General features: G+C 37.8%; 2 protein-coding genes across 4 annotated transcripts; one reads left to right on the top strand and one right to left on the bottom strand.

Moving 5' to 3' along the window:
* Positions 1–11,963: 11,963 nt before the first annotated feature.
* LOC307138874 (uncharacterized protein) lies at positions 11,964–15,910 on the bottom strand. The gene is made up of 5 exons (XM_079837547.1): positions 15,741–15,910; positions 15,230–15,635; positions 15,091–15,145; positions 14,612–14,726; positions 11,964–13,169 (listed from the first exon to the last, which is right to left on the bottom strand). The coding sequence occupies exons 2-5, from the start codon at positions 15,524–15,526 to the stop codon at positions 12,974–12,976; spliced, it is 663 nt and encodes a 220-aa protein (XP_079693673.1). The 5' UTR covers positions 15,527–15,635; positions 15,741–15,910; the 3' UTR covers positions 11,964–12,973.
* Positions 15,911–16,512: 602 nt separating this feature from the next.
* LOC307138877 (uncharacterized protein) lies at positions 16,513–21,992 on the top strand (the record flags this gene model as incomplete). Of its 3 annotated transcripts, none has more annotated exons than XM_079837551.1 (5): positions 16,513–16,744; positions 17,451–17,748; positions 21,399–21,453; positions 21,562–21,679; positions 21,791–21,992. In XM_079837551.1, exons 1-5 carry the CDS (start codon positions 16,680–16,682, stop codon positions 21,813–21,815), a joined length of 561 nt encoding a protein of 186 aa, XP_079693677.1. In that variant the 5' UTR covers positions 16,513–16,679. The 3 variants fall into 3 exon arrangements, with proteins under 3 accessions (XP_079693677.1, XP_079693679.1, XP_079693678.1); XM_079837553.1 differs by having other exon boundaries at positions 16,525–16,744; positions 17,571–17,748; XM_079837552.1 differs by lacking the exon at positions 21,791–21,992 and having other exon boundaries at positions 16,579–16,744; positions 21,562–21,683.
* Positions 21,993–22,671: the final 679 nt, after the last annotated feature.

Here is a 22,671-nt window from a genome sequence, read left to right as displayed (position 1 = left end):
TTGTGTGAGAAAACGCGTTGCAATGACGAGATCACTGCATTCATGCGATCAACAGACTGTCTGTCTACTCAATGCTCGTCACTGCAGCTTTTCAATGCTATAATCAACACTTTGACGATTCATTCATGACGGCTGTGATGGTAAAAAAACATTGTAAATGTATTCGAGAGGGGTTCCACATGTTACAAAGTTCGTAGAATAAGGAGGAAGAAGACAGGGTCGCGTAACTGGGACTCGTGTTTATTCAGAACTCTCAGACACAAACAAAATAAACTCGCGCTCACGGCGCTCTCAACAACTCTGTACAATAAAACTTTCGCAGCTATCTTTCTCCAGCTCTAAGGTCTCTCTGGTCCACATGTCTCTCTCTCTGGCAGCGATTGCAGACCTCGCTAAACCACGCCCCCTCCGCCACATAATCTAATACTCATTTCAAATGCAAAGATGTCAGCCAATCACAACGGTGGGCGTTTTCACTGAAGTCTCACATCAGACACGCCCTTGAAACGGAGCATTCAAGCCAGAGGGCTAATATCAGCATAGAAAAAATGCTTTTTATTTCTAAATTATGACATTTTTTTATGTAAAAAAACATACTAACAATATAAGTACACCTCAGGAAACATAAAATAATAAAAACAATCCATGCCATGGGACCTTTAAGAGTCAGGTATTATGAACTTTTATCAATGCTCCTGTTAGATTGTCGATGGCAATGATGTAGTATTGTTAAATGAGTCCAATATTATTCAATGGACAGCCAGTGTGGAAATTTTTTTTATTACAAGTTAAAGATTAAATCTATAAAAACACTGATAATACTTAGACAGATATGCTAAAAGTTACAGAACTCAACCCCCCCCCCCCCTCCTCCATTTTGATTACTTGGTCCAAGTTGTATAGCCCTGAATTAAAAAAATGCCCTGAAATTTTGTATTAAACAATTATATCTTAAATGTAGGTTGATTTGTGCATATGAGAACACCAACAACTGTTTAATATGTGAGTTTAAACTGGCATAAATGTGCTATAAAATGCAATTTATTAAAATGTGGTTAGCCATTTAGTTAGAGTATGTTGTTAGAAAGAGTTTAATAGTATTAAAGGGATTGTTGACCCAAAAAATGTAAATTCTGTCATTTACTCACCCTCAAGTTGTTCCAAACCTGTATAAATTTCTTTATTTCGCTGAACACAACAGAAGAATGTTGGTAACCAAACAGTTGATGGGCCACATTGACATTGACTTTTAAATATGGGGGAAAATGTCAATGTCAACTGTCTGGTTACCAACATTCTTCAAAATCTCTTGTTTTGTTGTCTGCGAAAGAAAGAAACTCGTACAGGTTTGGAACTTTGGGCACAATACACTTAAATAAATGTTCTTGGCTACAGGTTCTATGAAGAATATTTAACATTCATGGAACCTTTCTGTTAATTCCACAAGAGGTTCTTTGTTGTGGAAAAGGGCTCTTTAGACTATTAAATTGTTCTTCACAAAAAATGGTTCTTTTAAAAAAATGTTCACTGAAAGGTTGTTTGGTGAACCCAAGATAATTATTTTATGGCATCGCTGAACCCTCATTGGAACCTTTATTTTTACATTTTGGCTTAATTGCTCAGGTATACAGTTGCGAATGACATGCAGTTATGAACTTTATAAGATGTACTACATTTTTTAAACATAACAAAATAACAAAAAATATATTAAAAAGAAAGAAATTTTAACACAGATAATGAGCAGAACAGGAAGTTTTACAATCAGTGTACAAAGAAATGAAAGCAAAGAAAGACATGAAAAACGGTGTCGTTTTCACTAAATTAGTTATTGCATAACTTTCTCAACACTATATAAGGTAATATTTTATAGTTCAAAAACTAGAAATCACACTCAAGAAACAACCAAGTAATAAAAACAAAAAATTTGATGAACCAAGATGATGAATGAAGAGAGGCCACGAATGTGAAGATTTGTGCCAGAGTCTGTAGGAATATGTCTGATATTTAGTTGACGTGATATAAGGAAAGCAACCGAATATCAAACATATCACACAGTCCCTGACTTATCAGAACCTCACCAGCAACTTCTACAGCGTCTGAAAGAGAACAGAGAAGCTTTGAAACCGCAATTAAGTTAGAAAATATGCATATTCTTTTTTTTTATACTGAGCTAATGATCTCTTTAAACCCTACCCCTGATCTAGCACTTTTTACTTATTTAATATGTTAATTTATATAATAATTTTAGGAAGGGCATTCGGAAGCATCCCAAACCAGCTGTGCAGATGATTCTGATGCTATCGCGCCCCCAGACAAAAAAAAGGGGGGAACAGGCCCTTTTTCTATAGGTTACACTTTATTTTAAGGTATCCTTGTTACAGTGTAATTATACAGTACTACTAAACAACATGTACTTATAGGGTTAGGGTTTGGTTTAGGGTTAGTTGCATGTAACTATAATTTTCTGTTATCACTATACTAAGTACATATTATGCGTAACAAGGACACTGAAATATAGTGTTACCAATTTATATATATAATTTACCTGACCAATACACACACAAGGTAAATGAAGAAGTTCTAAAGAATAAAATGTGCTAAGTCATTCAGGTTGTTGATGTAACACATGTACAACATTTCCATATGCATAAACGTACAAAGATTTAGCATTAGCACACACACAGACTCACACAATATACTCACTGCTTTGAAACTCCCTCCATGAAATCCTTCAGATCCGGAATGTTGAAGTCATTTTAGGTACGCTTTGCTTGAAAGCGTGTTCTGTTATCACATGGAGTGTGTGTTAGTATCAACTGTCAGCTTAGCTATGTGTGTTTATGTGTGCTAGCCTGTCATGTAGATCAGTCTGTAAGCAAGATGGTGTGCATGAATGTCACAAGTTTCAGCTGGGATGGGTGTATTTATACACCCCTGACTGAAGTTCAGCACCCTTCCCAAACCCCAGCATACAGACGCACACACTCACTTACTCACAGGGGTTAATTAAGAGCGCATTGATCACCTTGCCGCCGGCTCTTCCTCTTGCATTAGGCTGATCAATACATGTGATTTCACACGTTCACTCACACAGAGGGCAACCAGAAGGTCAGTCAGACAACCCTGTTTTAACATCTGCTAACAAACTACATCTAAAGTTTAATTTCAGATATATGCGCTCGGCTTTAATGAGGGATACATGTCTTTAAGAGAGATCAGGAGAAAAAGGCAAAACCTGTTCAAAGTTTGGGGTCAGTAAGAATTATTTTATTCAGTAAGGAAGGATGTAATACATCAAAAGTAACAGTAAAGACTTTTGCATTGTAGATTTCTCTTTCAAATATATGCTGTTCTTTTGAACTTTCTATTTCTCAAAGAATCCTGAAAATATATCATGGTTTCCATTGCTTCAACATTCATAATAATAAGAACTGTTTCTTGAGCAGCAAATCAGCATATTAGAATGATTTCTGAAGGATCGTGTGACACTGAAGACTGGAGTAATGATGCTGAAAATTCAGCTTTGCCATCACACTGCATTTTTGAATATATTAAAACAGTTATTTTGAATTGTATTAATAATTTACTATTTCTAAACTGTATTTTCTATCAAATGAACGCAGCGTTGGTGAGCATAAGAGACTTTAAAAAGTCTTACAGACCCCAAAGCATTGAATGGTGCATAATGAATATTCAATGCATAAATGAATTTGTAGAAACATATATAGTAGCCTATGTAATCAAAAGTATCAGTGTATATGTACTTACTAACCGATTTTATACTTTTATACCAAGTACAACATGTTCCTGGATCAACATTCTAATCAACCAATCAGATTTAATGGACAAGTTTACAGTTTATGTCAAGTTTAATCTGATTTCAATTCTGAGATGCCCAAAAGAACCATGGAGAACTATGCTGCTAAACAAAAAAGCCATAGTTTACTGTAAGGAAGCCTTTTACCCCAAATGGCTTGCAACCCACAGAACCTGATTTCACCAAGTACAACATGTTCCTGGATCAACATTCTAATCAACCAATCAGATTTAATGGACAAGTTTACAGTTTATGTCAAGTTTAGGCTTACAACCAGGGTTAGGTGCTTCTACATCAGTGTTATTCACATATCATTTCTCTCTGATTTCAGGGATAACTTATGGGTAGGGTTAGGTTTAGGTTTAGGGGTAGGGATAAGGTTAGGACTAAATTTTCGGACAGGAATGTTGTTTCAGGATCAACAAAATACGTCTAACTTGGCAAAATCAGGACGTGCTTGTAACCCGTGGACCAGCATCATCATGATCATAAATAATAATCCAAGGAACAGTTAAAACAACATTAATATTGTTGAGGTGAATAATTTGTCCTGCCAGTCAGTGTTGATGACATCATGCTGAAGAAGTCGCAAGCTAAAAAAACAAAGGTGTACATTTTTGAGTACTTCTTTTATGGCAGTAAAACAGCAATAAATCATGGGATAGGATGAGATTAAAGGATTAGTTCACTTTTAAATAAAGTTTTGCTGATAATTTACTCACCCCCATGTCATCCAAGATGTCCATGTCTTTCTTTCTGCAGTCGAAAAGAAATTAAGGTTTTGGATGAAAACATTCCAGGGTTTTTCTCCATATAATGGACTTCAATGGGCTCCAAACGGTTCAAGGTCCATATGACAACCCACAACATGTAAATAGCCCTTTGAAGCTGTCCTGAAACTGTCATTTGGACCTTGAACCGTTTGGGGCCCATTGAAGTCCATTATTTGGAGAAAAACCCTGTAATGTTTTCATCCAAAACCTTAATTTCTGTTTGACTGCAGAAAGAAAGACATGGACATCTTGGATGACATGGGGGTGAGTAAATTATAAGAAAAAGTTTATTTAAAAGTGAACTAATCCTTTAATTTAGTTCAGTTCAGAGGCATTTAGGGGTTTACAAACCCTGTTTGTCTTTTTGCTTGTGCACTATTGGTCACAGAGAAAATATGCTGTAAAACAAGGGATGTAAAACTTAAATTAGTTTCCATCCTATTGTGTTTTATCTATTATACCCAAAATAATTTTAAAAGCTCAATTCAATGGTCACCCATGGTCAGCCAATTTTGTTTAGCTGACCTTGAACATTGAGCATTAATTGTCCTTTCCACCCTAATATGTAGTAACATCCATGTGCATTGTTGCTGACAGAACTTCTGAAGGTCATGACCCAATGGAGTCCACTGCTCACTACAAACCTCCCAAGAATCCATCTGTTCAGTTCCCATGATCAGCTGATGCAAAGGTATCTTTCTGTTCAGAAGTCTAATAAATAAAAAATCCCTGAATAAATGATTCTGTTGTTGTGTTTGATAAAGAGCTGGTAGTTGGAATTACATTTACTGTTCATTTGTGCATTTAGACTTCTGAGATGATATATTTTTATCGATTTAAAAACCAATGTTCATGTTCATTATTTAATGGGCACACATTTACACATACTTATTTCTGTACACTTTTTGATACATTCTGGGTAATTTCTAGGAAATTAAGGAAAATATATTCATTTTCATTTTTAAAATCACTTGTTTACCATTGCTTTTGTATTTCATACCAAGAAAATGCATCATTAATTGTTTATTGTAATAAAACAAAATAAAAATAAGACTCAAATAACAACTCTACAACATAAATCATTTAAATACAAAACTTGTAATACAGCTTATAAAATTTCTGGTTCGGAATAAAATTTGATTTGCTAAAAGACAGAAAAAAGTGCATTTATAAATATAAAAAAAGACTTACTATCTGTTCTACTTTGGTTGATTAATATGTCTGGACAGATATCTGGAAGAATGTCATTTTCCTGTAAAACAGTTGTTTTCTACATTGCGTAATTTTAACATCAAACGCATTAATAGGTTACATAAGACGAGCCCATAATATGCTATTTCATCAGAGAATCAGAAATGAAGCAGATGTTATCAGTTTCTGCCCCTCCTTCCGAGTCCTGCTGTACACAATGACCTTCTGAATGAGATGGGGCGGAAGAGAGACACTAATTGCTCCCCCTAATTGTAAGCCTACGGGGTAAGAGAGACAGAAACAAAAAAGAGAGGGGAGGGGAGGTATGCACACAATGGGAACAGATACTAAGCCAATTAAGTTCACGAATGGTCAGTTCTGACATAGTGTGATTTACCATAGATAACCAGGAAAAAAGAGGAGACATTACTTTTAATATTTCAAAACCTTTAACTGAAAATAAAAAAGTTAATAAAATGGCATTGCCATATTCACTTAATTTAATTGTCCCTCTTCTTTTTTAAATAAAATCTAACAGTGATGCACTTACAATTGAAGTGAATGGGGCCAATTGGTAAAAGTTACAATACTCAATGTTTCAATAGTATAGCAACAAGACATCCTACAACATGATTTATCTTTAACTAATATTTTCTATGTCAAGCTATGATATACAATTTTACTTTGGTGCAACTGTTACATGATTTAACATAAACATAAACCCTATAATGACCTTAACATTGACAATTGACACCTGCAATAGTTTCACTTTGTGATGACGTTAAAACATTAAAAAATATAAGTTATTACTATAGCTATGGATCTATGAGAATGATGACTGTCACCATGATCCTCAAGACCTAATGTAAACAAATTCAGATGACTTTTTGGGACTTTAGCTTATTCACCGTATCCCCCAGAAGTCCATTCTCATCTCCGTGCGTGCCATAACTCTGTCTGACGCACCCACCGCTAGCCTAGCTTAGCACAAAGACAGGAGGTAAACGGCTCCAGCTAGCCTACTGCTCAATAAGTGACAAAATAACGCCAACATTTTCCTATTTACATGTTGTGATGTGTTTAGTTACATCGTGTACTAAGACTGATGGGAAATTAAAAGTTGTGATTTTCTAGACCAATATGGCTTGGAACTATTCTCTCATTTCTGCGTAGTGATCAAGGAACTTTGTGCCGTACCATGAGTGCAGCGGCGCTATTATATTACAAAGGGCCTGAAAATAGGCTAACTTCCGTCAACATAACCAACGTGACAACCTGCTTGCACAGAGAGTGCGCTGGGGACTATTTTCAGGCGCTGTGTAATATCATTGCGCCGCTGCACCCATGGTACGGCACAAAGTTCCTTGATTACTACTATTAATAGTTCCTAGACATATCAGTGAAGAAAATCGCAACTTTTCATTTTCCGTCGGTCTTAGTACACGATGTAACTATACACATCACAACATGTAAATAGGAAAATGTTGGCGTTATTTTGTCACTTATTGAGCAGTAGGCTAGCTGGAGCCGTTTACCTCCAGTCTTTGTGCTAAGCTAAGCTAGCAGTGAGTGTGTCAGACAGAGTTATGGCACGGTGATGAGAATGGTATGTATGGACTTATCTAACTCTGGGGGATATGGTAAACAAGCTAAAGTCCCAAAAAGTTTGCGTGTTCCTTTAAGTGGTTGGTTCACTATATAACATCCAGGTCAACTGAACACTTCCTTATGCCACCACATTGACTCCTCGTAGAATTCCCTGGAACTGGTAAGCTCTGGCTGGAATAGACTTGTGCAATAGTGTCTATTATCTAATGTGATAGGCGCTGCTCCAAGGCAGGTTGTCCGATACTTTTCCTATCAAAACACAAAAAACAGCTAAAGCCCCTTTTCCACCGAAATTACCCGGAACAATTTGTACCAGGAACTTTTTTCATAGGAACTTTTTCCCCCGAGACCTGCTACTGTCTGCGTTTCCACTGCGGTCTAAAGTACCATGAAGATTAGGCAAATTAGTCCGGTGATGTAGGACTGCGCGCGGCTGCTCCTCCCAGTCACCGACGGACAGTAATATTTTTTGCATGACACTGTCTCCAACAATAATATGGAGGAGATTCAAGCAGCGCTGCTTTTGCTAGTTATGTATTGGTTTACTAAAGAGGTCATTAACAAAACAACGGAAAAGAGACGAGCACTGATACTAAAGCGTATTCTGAAAGCTTGTAAAGCTAGATTTAAAATAAGACAACGTATGTTGTAATCAGCTATTACGGACATTGACCGTGAGATGAGACAAACGCGCGCCATCGGACAGAAAGAGCAAGACTGATATTTACTGAACGCATAACGAACCTCGCAAAAGCATGTTCATCGCCCAAGTCTCACCCCCGAAAGTTCCTGAACTTTTAAAAAATACTACTTCGTGAGCAGGGACTTTCGGAGGGGGAAATATTTACCCGGAACTTCATTTAGACCCTGGTTCCTGCAGTCGAAACACACTGAGTACTACCAGCCCAAAGTTCCTAGTTCCTGGGGAAAGTTCCTGCGGTGGAAACGCGGCTTAAGTGTGTGAATGTCGCAATGACTGTGTATGCTCAATGTAGGCGCAAAGTGCTCGAACTGAACACAAGGTAGAGAAATCAAGTTCAAGTTCAATTACTTGATTGATCGTGCAAGGATTGAGAAGCAGGAAATTCGAGACCCCTGAATAATCTGCTTTCCACCTCAGACAGTCCTCATTTACTGTTACACTTGATGTGTTAGAAGCAGGAAAAATGGTCAAGCGTAAGGATTTGAGCGAGTTTAACAAGGGCCAAATTGTGATGGCTAGACGACTGGGTCAGAGCATCTCCAAAACTGCAGCTCTTGTGGGGTGTTCCCTGTCTGCAGTGGTCAGTATCTATCAAAAGTGGTCTAAGGAAGGAACAGTGGTGAACCGGCGACAGGGTCATGGGCGGCCAAGACTCATTGATGAACGTGGGGAGCGAAGGCTGGCCCGTGTGATCCGATCAAACAGACGAGCTACTGGACCTCAAATTGCTCAAGAAGTTAATTCTGGTTTTGATAGAAAGGTGTCAGAATACAATTACGCAAAGTTCATCGCAGTTTGTTGTATGTGGGGCTGCATAGCCGAAAACCAGTCAGGGTGCCCATGCGGACCCCTGTCCACCGCCAAAAGCGCCAACAGTGGGCATGTGAGCCTCAGAACTGAACCATGAAGCAATGGAAGAATGTGGCCTGGTATGATGAATCACGTTTTCTTCTACATCACGTGGATGGCCGGGTGCGTGTGCGTCGCTTACCTGGGGAACACATGGCACCAGGATAAACTATGGGAAGAAGGCAAGCCGGTGGAGGCAGTGTGATGCTTTGGGCAAAGTTCTGCTGGGTAACCTTGGGTCCTGCCATCCATGTGGATGTTACTTTGACACGTACCTAACACCCAACTAAGCATTGTTGCAAACCATAAACACCCTTTCATGAAAACGGTATTCGCTGGTGGCTGTGGTCTCTTTCAGCAGATAATGCCCTGTCACAAAGCAAAAATGGTTCAGGAATGGTTTGAGGAGCACAACAACGAGTATTCCTCAGATCTCAATCCAATCGAGCTTCTGTGGGATGTGCTGAACAAACAAGTCCGATCCAGGGAGGCAACTTACAGGACTTAAACCTGGGTGTGCTCTTTGATACTAATCTTTCATTTGAAAGCCACGTTTCTAGCATCTGTAAAACTGCATTCTTCCATCTTAAAAATATGTATAAATTACGCCACATGCTCTCAATGCAAAATGCTGAACAGTTAGTTCATGCGTTCATGACCTCAAGGCTAGATTATTGTAATGCTCTACTGGGTGGTTGCCCTGCTCGCTTAATAAACAAACTCCAGCTAGTCCAAAACCCAGCAGCTCGAGTTCTTACTAGAACAAGGAAGTATGACCATATTAGCCCGGTTCTGTCAACACTGCACCGGCTGCCTATTAAACATTGCATACATTTTAAAATCTTGCTTATTACTTACAAAGCACTAAATGGTTTAGCTCCCCAATACTAGAGCGAGCTCTTAACACATTATACTCCATCACGTCTACTGCGGTCTCAAAATTCTGGCCAGTTGATAATACAGAGAATATCGAAATCAACTGCAGGTGGTCAATCCTTTTCCTATTTAGCACCTAAACTCTGGAACAGTCTTCCTAGCATTGTTCGGGAAGCAGACACACTCTGTCAGTTTAAATCGAGACTAAAAACATATCTCTTTACTATATGGCATACACATAAAAAACTTTTTAAATTAAATGATTGTTAGGCTGCATTAACTAGGTCAGCCGGAACCGGGAACACTTCCCATAACACCTGATGTACTCGTTACATCATCAGGAGAATGGCATCTACGGCAATGATAGTCTCTCTGTTTTATCCCGAGGTTTACTGCAGTCAGCCGGATCCAGGCCGTATCCAGATCAGATGGTGGACCTGCGCCCAGACAAGACCAACGCATGGCCCTGAAGTGTCTGCAGAGACCATGTCAATTAGACTTCCCCTAAAATTGCCTCATTGACACGGCATCCTCAATAAACCCGTCTCCGGCGTGATGACTCCTATATTTCTATTATTCCTGTTTAATAATTATTTAACCGACACGTCATCCCCAATAAACCCGTTTCCGGCGTGTTGCCGGCGATCTTTCGAATATTCCGATCTATTATGACCTCTGACCTGTAAAAGTTGCCAGAATAATAATCATACGCTGTTTGTTAATTGGCCAGAGGAGAACTGGCACCTGACTGAGCCTGGTTTCTCCCAAGGTTTATTTTTCTCCATTATGCCCCTGATGGGGTTTTGGTTTCCTTGCCACTGTCGCCTCTGGCTTGGCTTGCTCAGTTGGTACACTACATTTTTCAACTAAATATCCAAATAAATCTAATTATTAAACTAAATTAACCATATAAACTAAATTACTGATCTAATTACTGTTCTACAGCCCACATTGTCACTGTATGATAATTGAAATGAGCTGATGACATCACCGTTTTCTCCAGAATGGCTATACGGCTGAATAAAATTCTGTTGCATTATTTTCACTGTGTAAAGCTGCTTTGAAACAGTCTTTATTGTTAAAAGCGCTATATAAATAAAGTTGACTTGACTTAAAGGATCTGCTGCTAACATCTTGGTGCCAGATACCACTGCACAGCTTCAAGGGACTAGTGGAATCCATGCTTCAATGGGCTGTTGAATCAATGCAAATTTGTCCAGGTCTAAAATATTTATGATCCATATTGGTGATTTAGCAATGTGTAAAACCATGCAAATCAATTAGCTAAATACTCCACAAGGCACTGCAGTTCAGCTAAATCTCTATAAACTAGTATAATTTCAATGTAATGTTACACACCTGTTCAGTTAATCATTTTCTTTAAATGTTAGTTTGAGTTTATTTAATAGGAACAATGTACAAGTACAACAAATCCTTCTCTGGTAAGATCCAGAAGGTGCTTAACCATATGCATCTTTCCACCTATAGTACCTAATGGCCTAACATGTTCAATATTTCAGAACTACCATGCCAAGAACCTTTTGACTAAACTGTTTATTAGTTTCAATGACATAAATTCATTCTAATTCAGTTTTTATTTTACCCAACAAACTCTGTTTAGGCTGTTTTTGGGAAGGTTACAACTTTGGTGTTCAACATAGTTTCAGAAATGCAAACAATTAAAGATATTGAAATTTCAACTTCATTTGGATGGTTTAATGTTGTTTAAATTAGCTTTAAAAAAAAAGAAATATGACCATTTGTAAAAGGAAATTTGATTATTGAAGGTGTTTTTAATAGAGGTCAATTCTCTTTACAATTTCACATAGGTTTTATTCTGATTCAATTAGATGGTCAGTTTACACCCAGATGGTGCAACTTACCCCTAACCTGGGGTAAATTGTGCCCCTGGAATAAAATAAAAGGCTTATTTTTAGAACCCCTCGTCATAGATTTATTCTGATCATCTAAAAGGATAGAAAACATCCTGAAATGCATTGTACTTCTGCCTTATTGTATCTTATCTTGAGCACCACATGAGTTGAAAAATGGCTCATCTTACCCCACTCTCCCCTATAGTTTCAAAAGTTTACACACCCCTTGCAGAATCTGTGAAAAGTTTTAACAAAATAAGAGGGATCAAACAAAATGCATGTTATTTTTTTATTTAGTACTCTCCTGAATAAGATATTTACATAAAACAGACATTTTCTGCTGATCTCCTGTGCCCTGTATGCTCTTTATTGAGCTTAACTTCTATTAAAACCTGGAATATTCCACAACTATAAATACTGCCAAAGATTTGTCAGAAGGCGTGCTGTATATTAAAACTTCTGTTGTGTTTTGTCTCAAACTGCATTTTTTGCATGCCCATCAAACTGGTTAAACAACCTAGAACGACAGCAGCAAACATTTACTGGAAGAATATATAAAAGGAAGTGTCCAACCAAACTCTGCCTTTATTTTTTATATTAATCATCACAATATTTCAGCATAAAACCAAAACTTATAACAAAGGACACTGAAGAGCCACTCTTTGAACTTCACAATGGCTCCACTGAAGGCTCGCTGTTGTCAGGACTATATATCAATAGTAACTGGGGTAACAGAGTGAGGATAATTAGGAGTGACAGTAAGAGGGTCAGAGCTTTCCCATTGGTCGATACAAGCGGACATGTATGCATGAGCCTGAGGGAGGGTCATAATGACACTGTAACGGGGCAATAAAGAAATATTTAAAAGACAAACACACCCAGAAAGCAAAGAAACCTGACTGTGTATGAAAAACAAAAGGAAAGGTAAAAATATGAAAGAAAATTTAACATAACTTAATTGTTGGTAAAGTGGACACATGATGTGGTCAATATACCTGTATCATCCCTTATTTCTTTTAAACCACTTATTTGTCAGAAAACAGCAGGAATATGACAGACCACATGATGTCATCTGTCAAACTTCAAACCCAGGTTTGTGTGTGCAGAGTTCAGAAAGTGTGTGTCTGCCATTTGATGGACGCCTGTGGAATGTTGGAGATCAACCCAAGCAAGATGTTCAGCTTTAGCTAATCTCCCTATACAATTCTCCAGGGGACGCTGGCATGGTATTGTTCTCCATCTCCCGAACACGCACACAAACTCAATCCACTTGGTTTTTCCTTCACTGCACGTTTACTTTTGGCTGTTCAGCATCCACTTTTTTCACCTCAGGTTTCGGGTCTTCTGGGTTTTCCTCAGGTTTCGGGTCCTCTGGTTTTTCCTCAGGTTTGGCTTTGTCTGCTTCTGGTTCCTTGGGCTTTGGCTCTGGCTTTTTTGGCTCTGGCTTTTTTGGCTCTTCAATTATGTTACACAGTTTCCTTGAAGAAATAATGGAGTATTGTTAAGCAATGTTAATGCTCAGCAGAAATACTCTTTGTAGATTTCCTATTTACATTAAGGCCTGTTCACACTCGGGGCGATTTTTGCACGCGTTTATCGCCGACGTTTAACACCTCGTGATTAAACAATGGGCGCCAATGTGAGTGTGCACACCGACGCGTAAAACGCCAGGCGTAAAAGCGTAATTTTTAAAAAATCGCCTCGGGTTTGTTTTTTTATTTTGACGCGGCGCGTTAAAAACTGGCCGACCAATGAGATCGGCGCTTTTGTTCACGTGCCTGGAGCTGCTGAAGTGACAGTAAAACACGACTTGGTGGCGCTCAAGCACAAAACGGTCTTGCCGAGCACGCATTGATACGATGAAGAAGTAGTAAGTAGACAAAGAAGAAAATGAGCTGATAATGCTGCCTGCCAGTTAGCAAAAAGTGTGTAAATCCTGTCTCTCTTCTTCTTCTGTGTGACAAGCGAGTGTCAGAAGCGTAAAGTGCCGCAGCACCACCTTGTGTACCGGGAGCGATATCTACTGAATGTGCACGTTCACTCGGCGCATCGCCAGTGAAAATCGCTTGGGTGTGAACACTCAAGACACGCCGAAAAACGCTGGCGATAAGCGCTCGCGATATTCATCTGTGTGTACAGGCCTTTACATAAAAAAAAAAAGAATGTTTATATGCAACTTAATGTAAAATCCTCTTTAAAGGAACACTCCACTATTTTTGAAAATATGCAAATTTTCCAACTCCCCTAGATTTAAACAGTTGAGTTTTACCGTTTTCGAATCCATTCAGCCGATCTCCGGGTCTGGCAGTAGCACTTTTAGCATAGCTTAGCATAGATAATTGAATCTGATTAGACCGTTAGCATCTCGCTCAAAACAATGACCAAAGAGTTTAGATATTTTTCCTATTTAAGACTTTTCCTATTTAAGTTCCTTGATTATTACACAAGAACGAGAATATAGTTCCTAGCCATATCAGTCTAGAAAATCGCAACTTTTCATTTTCTGTCGGTCTTAGTAAACGATTTAACTACAGACGAGTCAAGTCTTAAATAGGAAAAATATCTAAAGTCTTTGGTCATTTTTTGGAAGTGAGATGCTAACGGTCTAATCAGATTCAATGATCTAAACTATGCTAAAAGTGCTACCGCCAGACCCAGAGATCTGCTGAATGGATTCGAAAACAGTAAAACTGTTTAACTCTAGGGGAGTTGGAAAATGAGCCTATTTTCAAAAACAGTGGAGTGTTCCTTTAAAGGCATCCGGTTAATATGTCCATTCTGAACAGAGCACAGAATGACTGTCAATGACCAATCAACAAGTTCTGCACATATTTAACCACAACTAACTTCACACGTTTTCTGACAGTTAAATGAGATAGAAGATCCATAACAAATTATTCTGTTATACAAATTCACTCACTTTCCCTCCTTAGATGCCAAGTCGATGTACTTGCAGAGTGTGCTCTCCTGCTCCAATTGTTTTTTTAAATAAGCAACCTCCGTTTCCCAACGGGACTTGTTCTTCAAAAACTCATCTAGGAGCAGAAAACAGAAAGAAATATATATATAATCTTGCCCACAAGCAAAATATGACTAAATGTAGCTCATTGTCGACCCCTTTAACAACAAAGAGATCAATTGTGCAATTTCAATACCTTAGGACTACCAATAGGTCTATGTATCAGTTATTTAGCTGGCATTTATCCGGGCACGACTGACTTACATTTGTTGCCGCAGGGGGGCAGTATTGTCATGGGTTTTAGAATAAGTGACAAATAGTTCATCTGAGATACAATGCAATGTGAACATAAATAGCTGTTTTTATACTCCATACTAATTTCGGTCAATCTTTAAGACATTTTTACAATGTATTCCTTTTAAAATTGAAAATGAACTCACTCAGGAAATTTTTCGACGCTGAGTCTGAAGCAGCAAATTCATCCGTGTATTGTTTCTGGAGAAGAAATAAATTAAAGAGAATAAATTAAAGTCTGATAATTGTTGAATGCATAGAAGCATCTCTCCATATTCAACTCACCTTGAATCCCTTGCAGATATCAGAGTCACTCTTTTTCTTGGCCGCTAAGCTCTTAACTGTGGACAGTTCTTTGGTTAGAATATCCAGCTCTTTCTTAGTCTTTTCCATCTGTGTGTTGGACATGATGAACTGCTCTTTGTATTCTCCTAGAACATCTCTGGTCACTCTGAATTTAATATCTAGAAATGAAGCCTGTTTATTCAGATGCAGTTCCTGCTTTCGTCTGGAATGGATGTAGCCAGCGATGCCCAGACTACACACCAAGAGAAAACCCAACAGCAGGGCAGGAAACTTCATGATGGAGGACTCAAGAGGAAGCTGGACCGGATTTTCAGATCCTGTCTCTCGCGCGAGCAGGTGTATGCTACAGATGTCGCTGATACTAACACCTCCCAGAAGACGAAGGCTGTGGCATTATGTTGAAGAAATAAAATATACAAATGAAAAAAGAGCCTAAGTGAACTATCCTCAAATGGCTTCCTTCCTGGTTTGATTATTTTTAACGCAATACCTGTTCACCTGAGCGGTGCTTGAAAGGAGTGGAGCCGACGCTACAGGTGACAGCCCACATGTCAAAAACCACGCCCACCCCCCCGAACGGTGTACGTTTACTGTGATGTCGAGCAATTAAGACGTAAGACGTTACGCTTGATGGATAGTCCGACTCGTCATTCCCCGAATCGGTTCTTTCGAACAGTTCATTTCAAGGATCCGGTTACACTGATCCAGCAATGAAACGTTTTAATGTTTATTTTGTTTTTCACGCTTATTATTCTTATTAGGCTAATGCTGTATTTCATGTGTCACAGAAATCTGAACATTGTATAAATCCAGGTTTGTTGACATATGTTTGTAGGCCTACCATCACTCCATAAATCAGAAAATACTGTCAATAGCCAGAAAATAAAATAATAATTCAGCATGTTTTTAGGAATAGCCTAAATGTTATGAACAAACCCATCTGTAAAAACCTTCAGAACATAAGAATAACATTTTAATTTTTGGTACAGACTGTAAGTGCTACTGAAGTGATTTCTGGCTCATTGCATGCTAATATATTTTATTTATTTATTCATTAATTTAGAGAAAATTGCTTATGCACAAGTTATGGAAATAGACCCACATCTCAAAATCGACCAGACAGTGTATGAAAAACAATGGTTTTGGCTGTGTGTTCGCAAATCTCTCATTTATATTTCCAATACGTTTATTTAATATTCTGCTAGTGCTAAGTAGGTTTGAGTGTTTATGTTAGAGTCCGATAGAAATGATTCTCCGTTCAATGATTCGGTTCAGTGAGTTGTTGACGCGAGGACGCTCGTTGTATTTTTTTTTTTATGGTTCCGACAGGTTCGACCACGTCGGCCGTCCTAGTACAAGTAGGGTCTTTTGTAAGATATCGAAGAAATTCTTCTTTTTAGCCACGCCTGAAACTTCCTTTGACTGGAAAATGATGGACAAAATCATTTTCACTTCTGGCGAACCAAGCAGAGCATTGAAACCTCAACGAACTAGGTGAGCACCTGCCTGGGGGTAAAGAAGGGTTTCGATAGCCTACTCAGACGACAGTTTGGCATGTTGGTCAAGTCATGCAAACAAGAGTATCCCGGTTCATCCTGTTCAACCACATTGTAATGATTTGCTGAGTTTTATAATGCCACGCCTGTAACCCTTAATTCTGTGTGCGAGATAAGGGAGGGAGGACCTATGATATATAGAGCCAATATATATAATTTGATGGGAACAAAGAACAAAATCCCTTAGACTTCAGCTTATTGTTTTCCTATTTTGCTTTGATTAAACAAAGGCGGGTGGAGAGAGTGGAACAAGTTGGTCAGGGATAACAGCACCTAAGGAAGTGTTAGTTTCTCTCTCTCTCTATCTATCTATCTCTCTCTCTCTCGCTCTCTCTCTCTCTCTCTCTCTCTGTCTCTCTCGCTCTCTCTCTCTCTCACACACAAAACGCCCGCACACACACATTTGTTTACCTAAACCCAAACATCCAGTTGTACAGGTAGGACAGGCTTACCTGTCTCTGGCCGAGATCGAATGCTTTTCTGAAAGCCAAGACAGGGAGTTGCGTCAGTTTCATTCAACAGCATAGGCGCTTTTGCCTTGAGAACCAAGTGACTGTCTACCGACAGAGAAGAGGGAGAGAGAAAAACAACTGTTCTCTGAGGAACTCCATTGGTCTTCTTGTTTCCTACCTTTATTCCCTCAGGATGAGAGGCTTATCGGTAATGGTTTTCCTGGCCCTATGTGCGCTGCTGATTATACTCTACCAGGCCGTACAGCAGGAGGTCAATATCCGCAACCTGAAAACACGCATCGTTGTTTCTAGTGAACAGGTGAAGTTGAAGGAGGATGGTATTATGGAAGCCAAGACGAAAGTGGAGGACATCGGTAAAAAGCTTAATGCTTTGACCGCACAGAGAGATCAGCTAAAAAAACAGAGGGATGATACTAAGAAAAGCACTGCTGATTCTGAAAAGGAACTTGGCACCTGCCAAACTGAGAAGGTAGTATAAATAATCTTGTTGCAGCTGAGTGATTTTCTGATTTAAGTAAGAGTTGATGGATGTTGATTAATTCACTTTAAATAAATCATAGACTCGCATTACTTGATCTGATTCACTTGTGCTGAATTTTTCTCGGCCTTTGCCCCGCAGCTAATCCTTTTTGCTCTTTTGTCTGTGATATGAGGATAGGTGACATTAGATTTTTTTGAGAAGCTCGCCAAGGCTGCATTGCATTTTTTTGATCGAGAAAGCAGTAAAAGCTGTAATATTGTGAAATATTATTTCAGTTTAAAAATACCTGTTTTCTATTTGAACATATTTTAAAATGTAATTTATTCCTGTGATGGTAAAGCTGAATTTTCAGCATTACTCCAGTCTTCAGTGTCACATGATCCTTCAGAAATCATTCTAATATGCGGATTTGCTGCTCAAGACACAGTTTGTATTATAATCAATGTTGAAAACAGTTGTGCTGCAGTTTGTGCAAACCATTTTCTGGATTATTTGATGAATAGAAAGTTCAAAAGAATAGCACTTATTTGAAACCAAAATCTTTTGTAACATTATATATGTCTTTAGTATCGCTTTTGATCAAAACTGAATGAATGCAAGGCAGTGTTGGGGAAAGTTACTTAAAAAAACATAATGCATTATAATATTGCCTTACTCCCTAAAAAAGTAACTACTTGTGTTACTTGTGTCACGTTTTTTTTTTTTTTTTTTTTTGGAAAGTAATGCGTTTTTTACTTTTTCTTGTCTGGTCTGGGATTACTTGTTTATTATTTTTAATTACAAAAAAGTTATATTTTGGCAAATGTAAAGGCCTGTTCACACCAAAAGTGAAATGATTAAGCCCCAGGCTGAAGGAAATGCAAATTCACTTCTGCATATTATAGGGCGTAGCTCAAACAAACCGTTCAGCTGTGCTGCCGTTCTGGACTGCAGAAGAATAGGACAGGAGAAGAAATTTCAAAACTCTTACTTCAGCAATAAAAAACTTTCACTAAAGTCATTTTCGCTTATTAGTATGGTGGAATTGGATCTGTGAGTAAAGTGAGATTAAATACATAAAGTATATTTGTGTAATTTAACATGTTTAATTATTGCAGGTTTGCGTAATATTCTGAGTTTGCGTGTCACTGTTTTTATTTATTTTGAGGAATCTGAATCTGTTTTTGTGCAAGTGAGATAAATGCATGCTACTCTAGATCTACAATGACCATCATGTTTACACAGCCGATTTCTCAACATATCTCACAATACTTGTAATGTTACACACAACACTGGTACAAGTAGTCATTTCTGGGGGTTTTTTCTTCGTTTATTTTACCCCCTCGCTTTATTTATCGTTTCATCCAATCATTTCAGTTGTACATTTTAACATATGTAGAGAAAAAAGGGGGAAAATCAAAAGGCAGGGAGGAAGACAAGACATACCCAATATAAAAGGAACAATTATTGATCCCAAATAGAAAAATGTAGGAAATCCCCAATAAAGTAGCAGACATATAAAAATACAACATCACATATTAATACTGTATGAAAAACTTGATTCATACAGTACATTCATACATGTATATACATGTTACATGCTTCAAATATTCATCAACCCAAAGGCATAAGCGATTAACAGTGTATTAGGAACACAAGTTTTCTCGAAAGATTTACGGGGCACAGAATGATTATATTTCCACACTAAATATAAAATATGATCTTATTTAAAGGGATAGTTCACCCAAAAATGAAAATTCTGTCATCATCTACTCACCCTCAAGTTGTTCCAAACCTGTATGAGTTTCTTTGTTCTGCTGAACACAAAAGAAGATAGAGTGAAGAATGTTTGTAACCAAGCAGATAGAGCAACCACTGACTACCATAGTAGGGAAAAAAATACTATGGTAGTCAATGGTTGCTCTATCTGCTTGGTTACAAACATTCTTCACTCTATCTTGTTTTGTGTTCAGCAGAACAAAGAAACTCATACAGGTTTGGAACAACTTGAGGGTGAGTAAATGATGACATAATTTTCATTTTTGGGTGAACTATCCCTTAAATGTTACGAAACTGTAACGATATCTCGTTTTGAGATGTGACTCTTTGCCAATACAGCAATTTTTTTATTATTGTCGACTTCTTGTTGAATGTCATACGCAAGCTATTTTGGTATGATTAAGTAAACCACCAAAGGTGATAATGAGGTTTAAATATGCAAACATTCGCACATTAAATTCAGTTGCGCTTACTGTTTAAACATGAAAAGAAAACTGCATTTCCAGTTTTGCAACTTTTCAAGATTAGTAAAGAACATTCCAACATTAGTATAGAACTTCCAAGAACAAGCTTCTACTGTAGTTTTTATTATCATTATTATAGAAGTAAAGGACGATTAGAAAGTATTCCTTAAAAAAAGAAAAATCATCCTATTAGAATGATTTCTGAAATATCATGTGACACTAAAGACTTGACAAATTATGCTGAAAATTCAGCTTTGCAATCACAGTGTCAGGGTTATGTTCTGTTTTGTCTTCGTTTTCTTTGTGTTGCATTGATTTCATCCCATTCGCCTGTTACCTTGTTAAAAGGATAGTTCACCCAAAAATGAAAATTAGCCCATGATTTACTCACCCTTAAGTCATCCTAGGTGTACATGACATTCTTCTTTCTGATGAAAGAGTTAAAAGTGCATCCAGCCATCATATAACTGCTCCACACGGCTCCAGGGGGTTAATAAAGGCCTTCTGAAGTGAAGCGTTTGTACAAGAAAAATATCCATATTTAAAACTTTATAAAGCAAATGATCTAGCTTCCACCAGATCGCCTTCCGTATTCAACTTACGTAAAAGTTGTGGTGCCTCTCGCAGTTCAAAATGCTTACGCTACGTCTGACAACATTGCACACTAGTTATGTTTTTTTCCGTTCTCTCTTTGCTTCAGAAGGCCTTTATTAACCCCCCAGAGCCGTGTGGAGTAGTTTTATGATGGATAGATGCACTTTTATGGACTTCAAAAACGAGCTCCTTTGTACTTAAGCCCTCAGTTACAGTCACTTCATTGCCCTGTATTTTTTAAACACCAATCTTGATCCTATGCGGAAGTGTGGGTATTTTTCTGAGTCATCTCCCCTGTTATCACCATCGTGTTTGTTTTCTTTGGTAATAAATTACTTTCTTTTGGATACTTCATCATGCGCTTTATATACAGCCATCACCACACATTACATTTTAAAATGTGTTTTAAATCGCAATAATATTTCACAATATTAATGTTTTACTGTGAACACATTTTTGAACAAATAAATGCAGCCTTGGTGGGCATAAGAGACTTCTTTCAAAAGCGTTTAAAAAATGTTACAAAGTAAACCACAAGCTTTTGAACGGGAAAGTGTAGTCTTTTAGGCGATAATGTTTATATGTGATATGTTAATATGTGGTAATATATGTGATAATGTTTCAGGATTCTTTACAGTATTTTATTACATCACCACAGTGGGTGTTTAAAAGCATTTATGCAAATCAAGTTTGGTGATTTGGTCTATTACAGTGTTCTCTGTTAAACTGAGCCCTGTGTTCCTGTTTTGTCTGCCCATACTGTATAAACCATAAGCATATATGTGCTCTCCTCTCACACAAGTCTTGCTCTCTCTGTTTCAGGGTACATTAGAGAAGAAGAGCAATGACGCAAAAGAAGCACTTAAGAAACTGAAGGGTAAATATGAGTTATCTTTATTTAAAGAACTAGTGTCAGAAGGTTTGTGGATAATATAATGCTCATTGTCAACGTTTTCGTTTCACTCTCTCCCTTGTTACTCTGCAGAAGACCAAGAAGCTGAGAAGAAGAAAGTCGAGGGGGAGATTCAGGCCCTAAAAAAGAGCATTCTAGAGAGAGATGTGAAGATCTGCAAATTTGTGGATATTGCAAGGGAAGAGACAAAGTAAGAGTGGTTGATTTGAATCTATTCAATTGATTATGACCTGTAATAGTTATGTTGTGTATAATTTAAAATCATTTTTTACAACAAGTCCTTTTGCTTGTCTGTTTATAGGAGTTTGTGCGCAGTTGCACTGTGAAGGGATTTCAGAAGTCTAACGGAGCGCTCAAGAACATTTTCTGGATGGGATTGTGTAGTATTGTTTTTTTTTTTTCTTCACACCCTTTTTGATTTTGTTATATATATATTATTTCATAAAATAATGTATGGATGTACTTCTTTATGAACAATGCACTAAATAAATGTGTAATTAAGACTGATGTGAAAAAAGACTGTTTTTTCCAAAAACTTTTGGCAGTTAAGCTTTACTCAAGTCCCCTGTAGTCAATAGTTTTATCCCTTAAAACTCGTCTTTGATCACCAATATGACATATTTACACGTTTTTTGTTGCCTTAAAATAGCTTGAATGGAACTCTACACCCTTACTTCATTTAGTCTATGTGAATATGCAAATTATCCCCGCCTTCACTCACTCACACCAGCTCAGAGACCCTCTCTGTCAACTTTTATTCAAGTTACTGTAGTAAACGCTGCTCAAACTCAAAGGTATCGCTCTTTACAACGTCGGAAACATAACGGTAATTAATATGATTAGCCTTTTGATTGACTACCAAGCGGCTCCGCCCACTCCACCTGTTAGCTTCTCTTTGCCCATCTTCAGTTATCCGTGCAGCCCTCCGTTTGAAAAACACCCGACATCTTCGAGATGTGCATGCAGGAAGAAAACTGATCTGATCATTATAATGCATTATAGAAATGATTAGATGTGTTTAACATGTTCAAGCAAAAAATTGTAGCAAAACGATCATTTAAATGTTATTTTTCTTAATTGTATTTACACTCGTTTTATTAATACAATTGATGCATTAAACAACAATCAGAATGGTAAAAAGTGAGAACAAATACAACCATACTAATATAGCAAACAATAATC

Source organism: Gobio gobio (assembly GCF_949357685.1).
Source record: "Gobio gobio genome assembly, chromosome: 15".
In the NCBI taxonomy this organism is placed as follows: Eukaryota; Metazoa; Chordata; class Actinopteri; order Cypriniformes; family Gobionidae; genus Gobio; species Gobio gobio.
The sequence above is the reverse complement of the archived record's forward strand: the minus strand, read 5'-3'. Positions and strand labels throughout refer to the sequence as shown.

Coding starts and splice junctions, on each gene's coding strand:
- LOC307138874 (XM_079837547.1), bottom strand. CDS start 15,526: ATGAAGTTTCCTGCCCTGCTGTTGGGTTTTCTCTTGGTGTGTAGTCTG. Junction 14,727..15,090: donor AGCGTCGAAAAATTTCCTGA/GTGAGTTCATTT, acceptor TTCTGCTCCTAG/ATGAGTTTTTGAAGAACAAG. Junction 13,170..14,611: donor TTGGCATCTAAGGAGGGAAA/GTGAGTGAATTT, acceptor TATTTCTTCAAG/GAAACTGTGTAACATAATTG.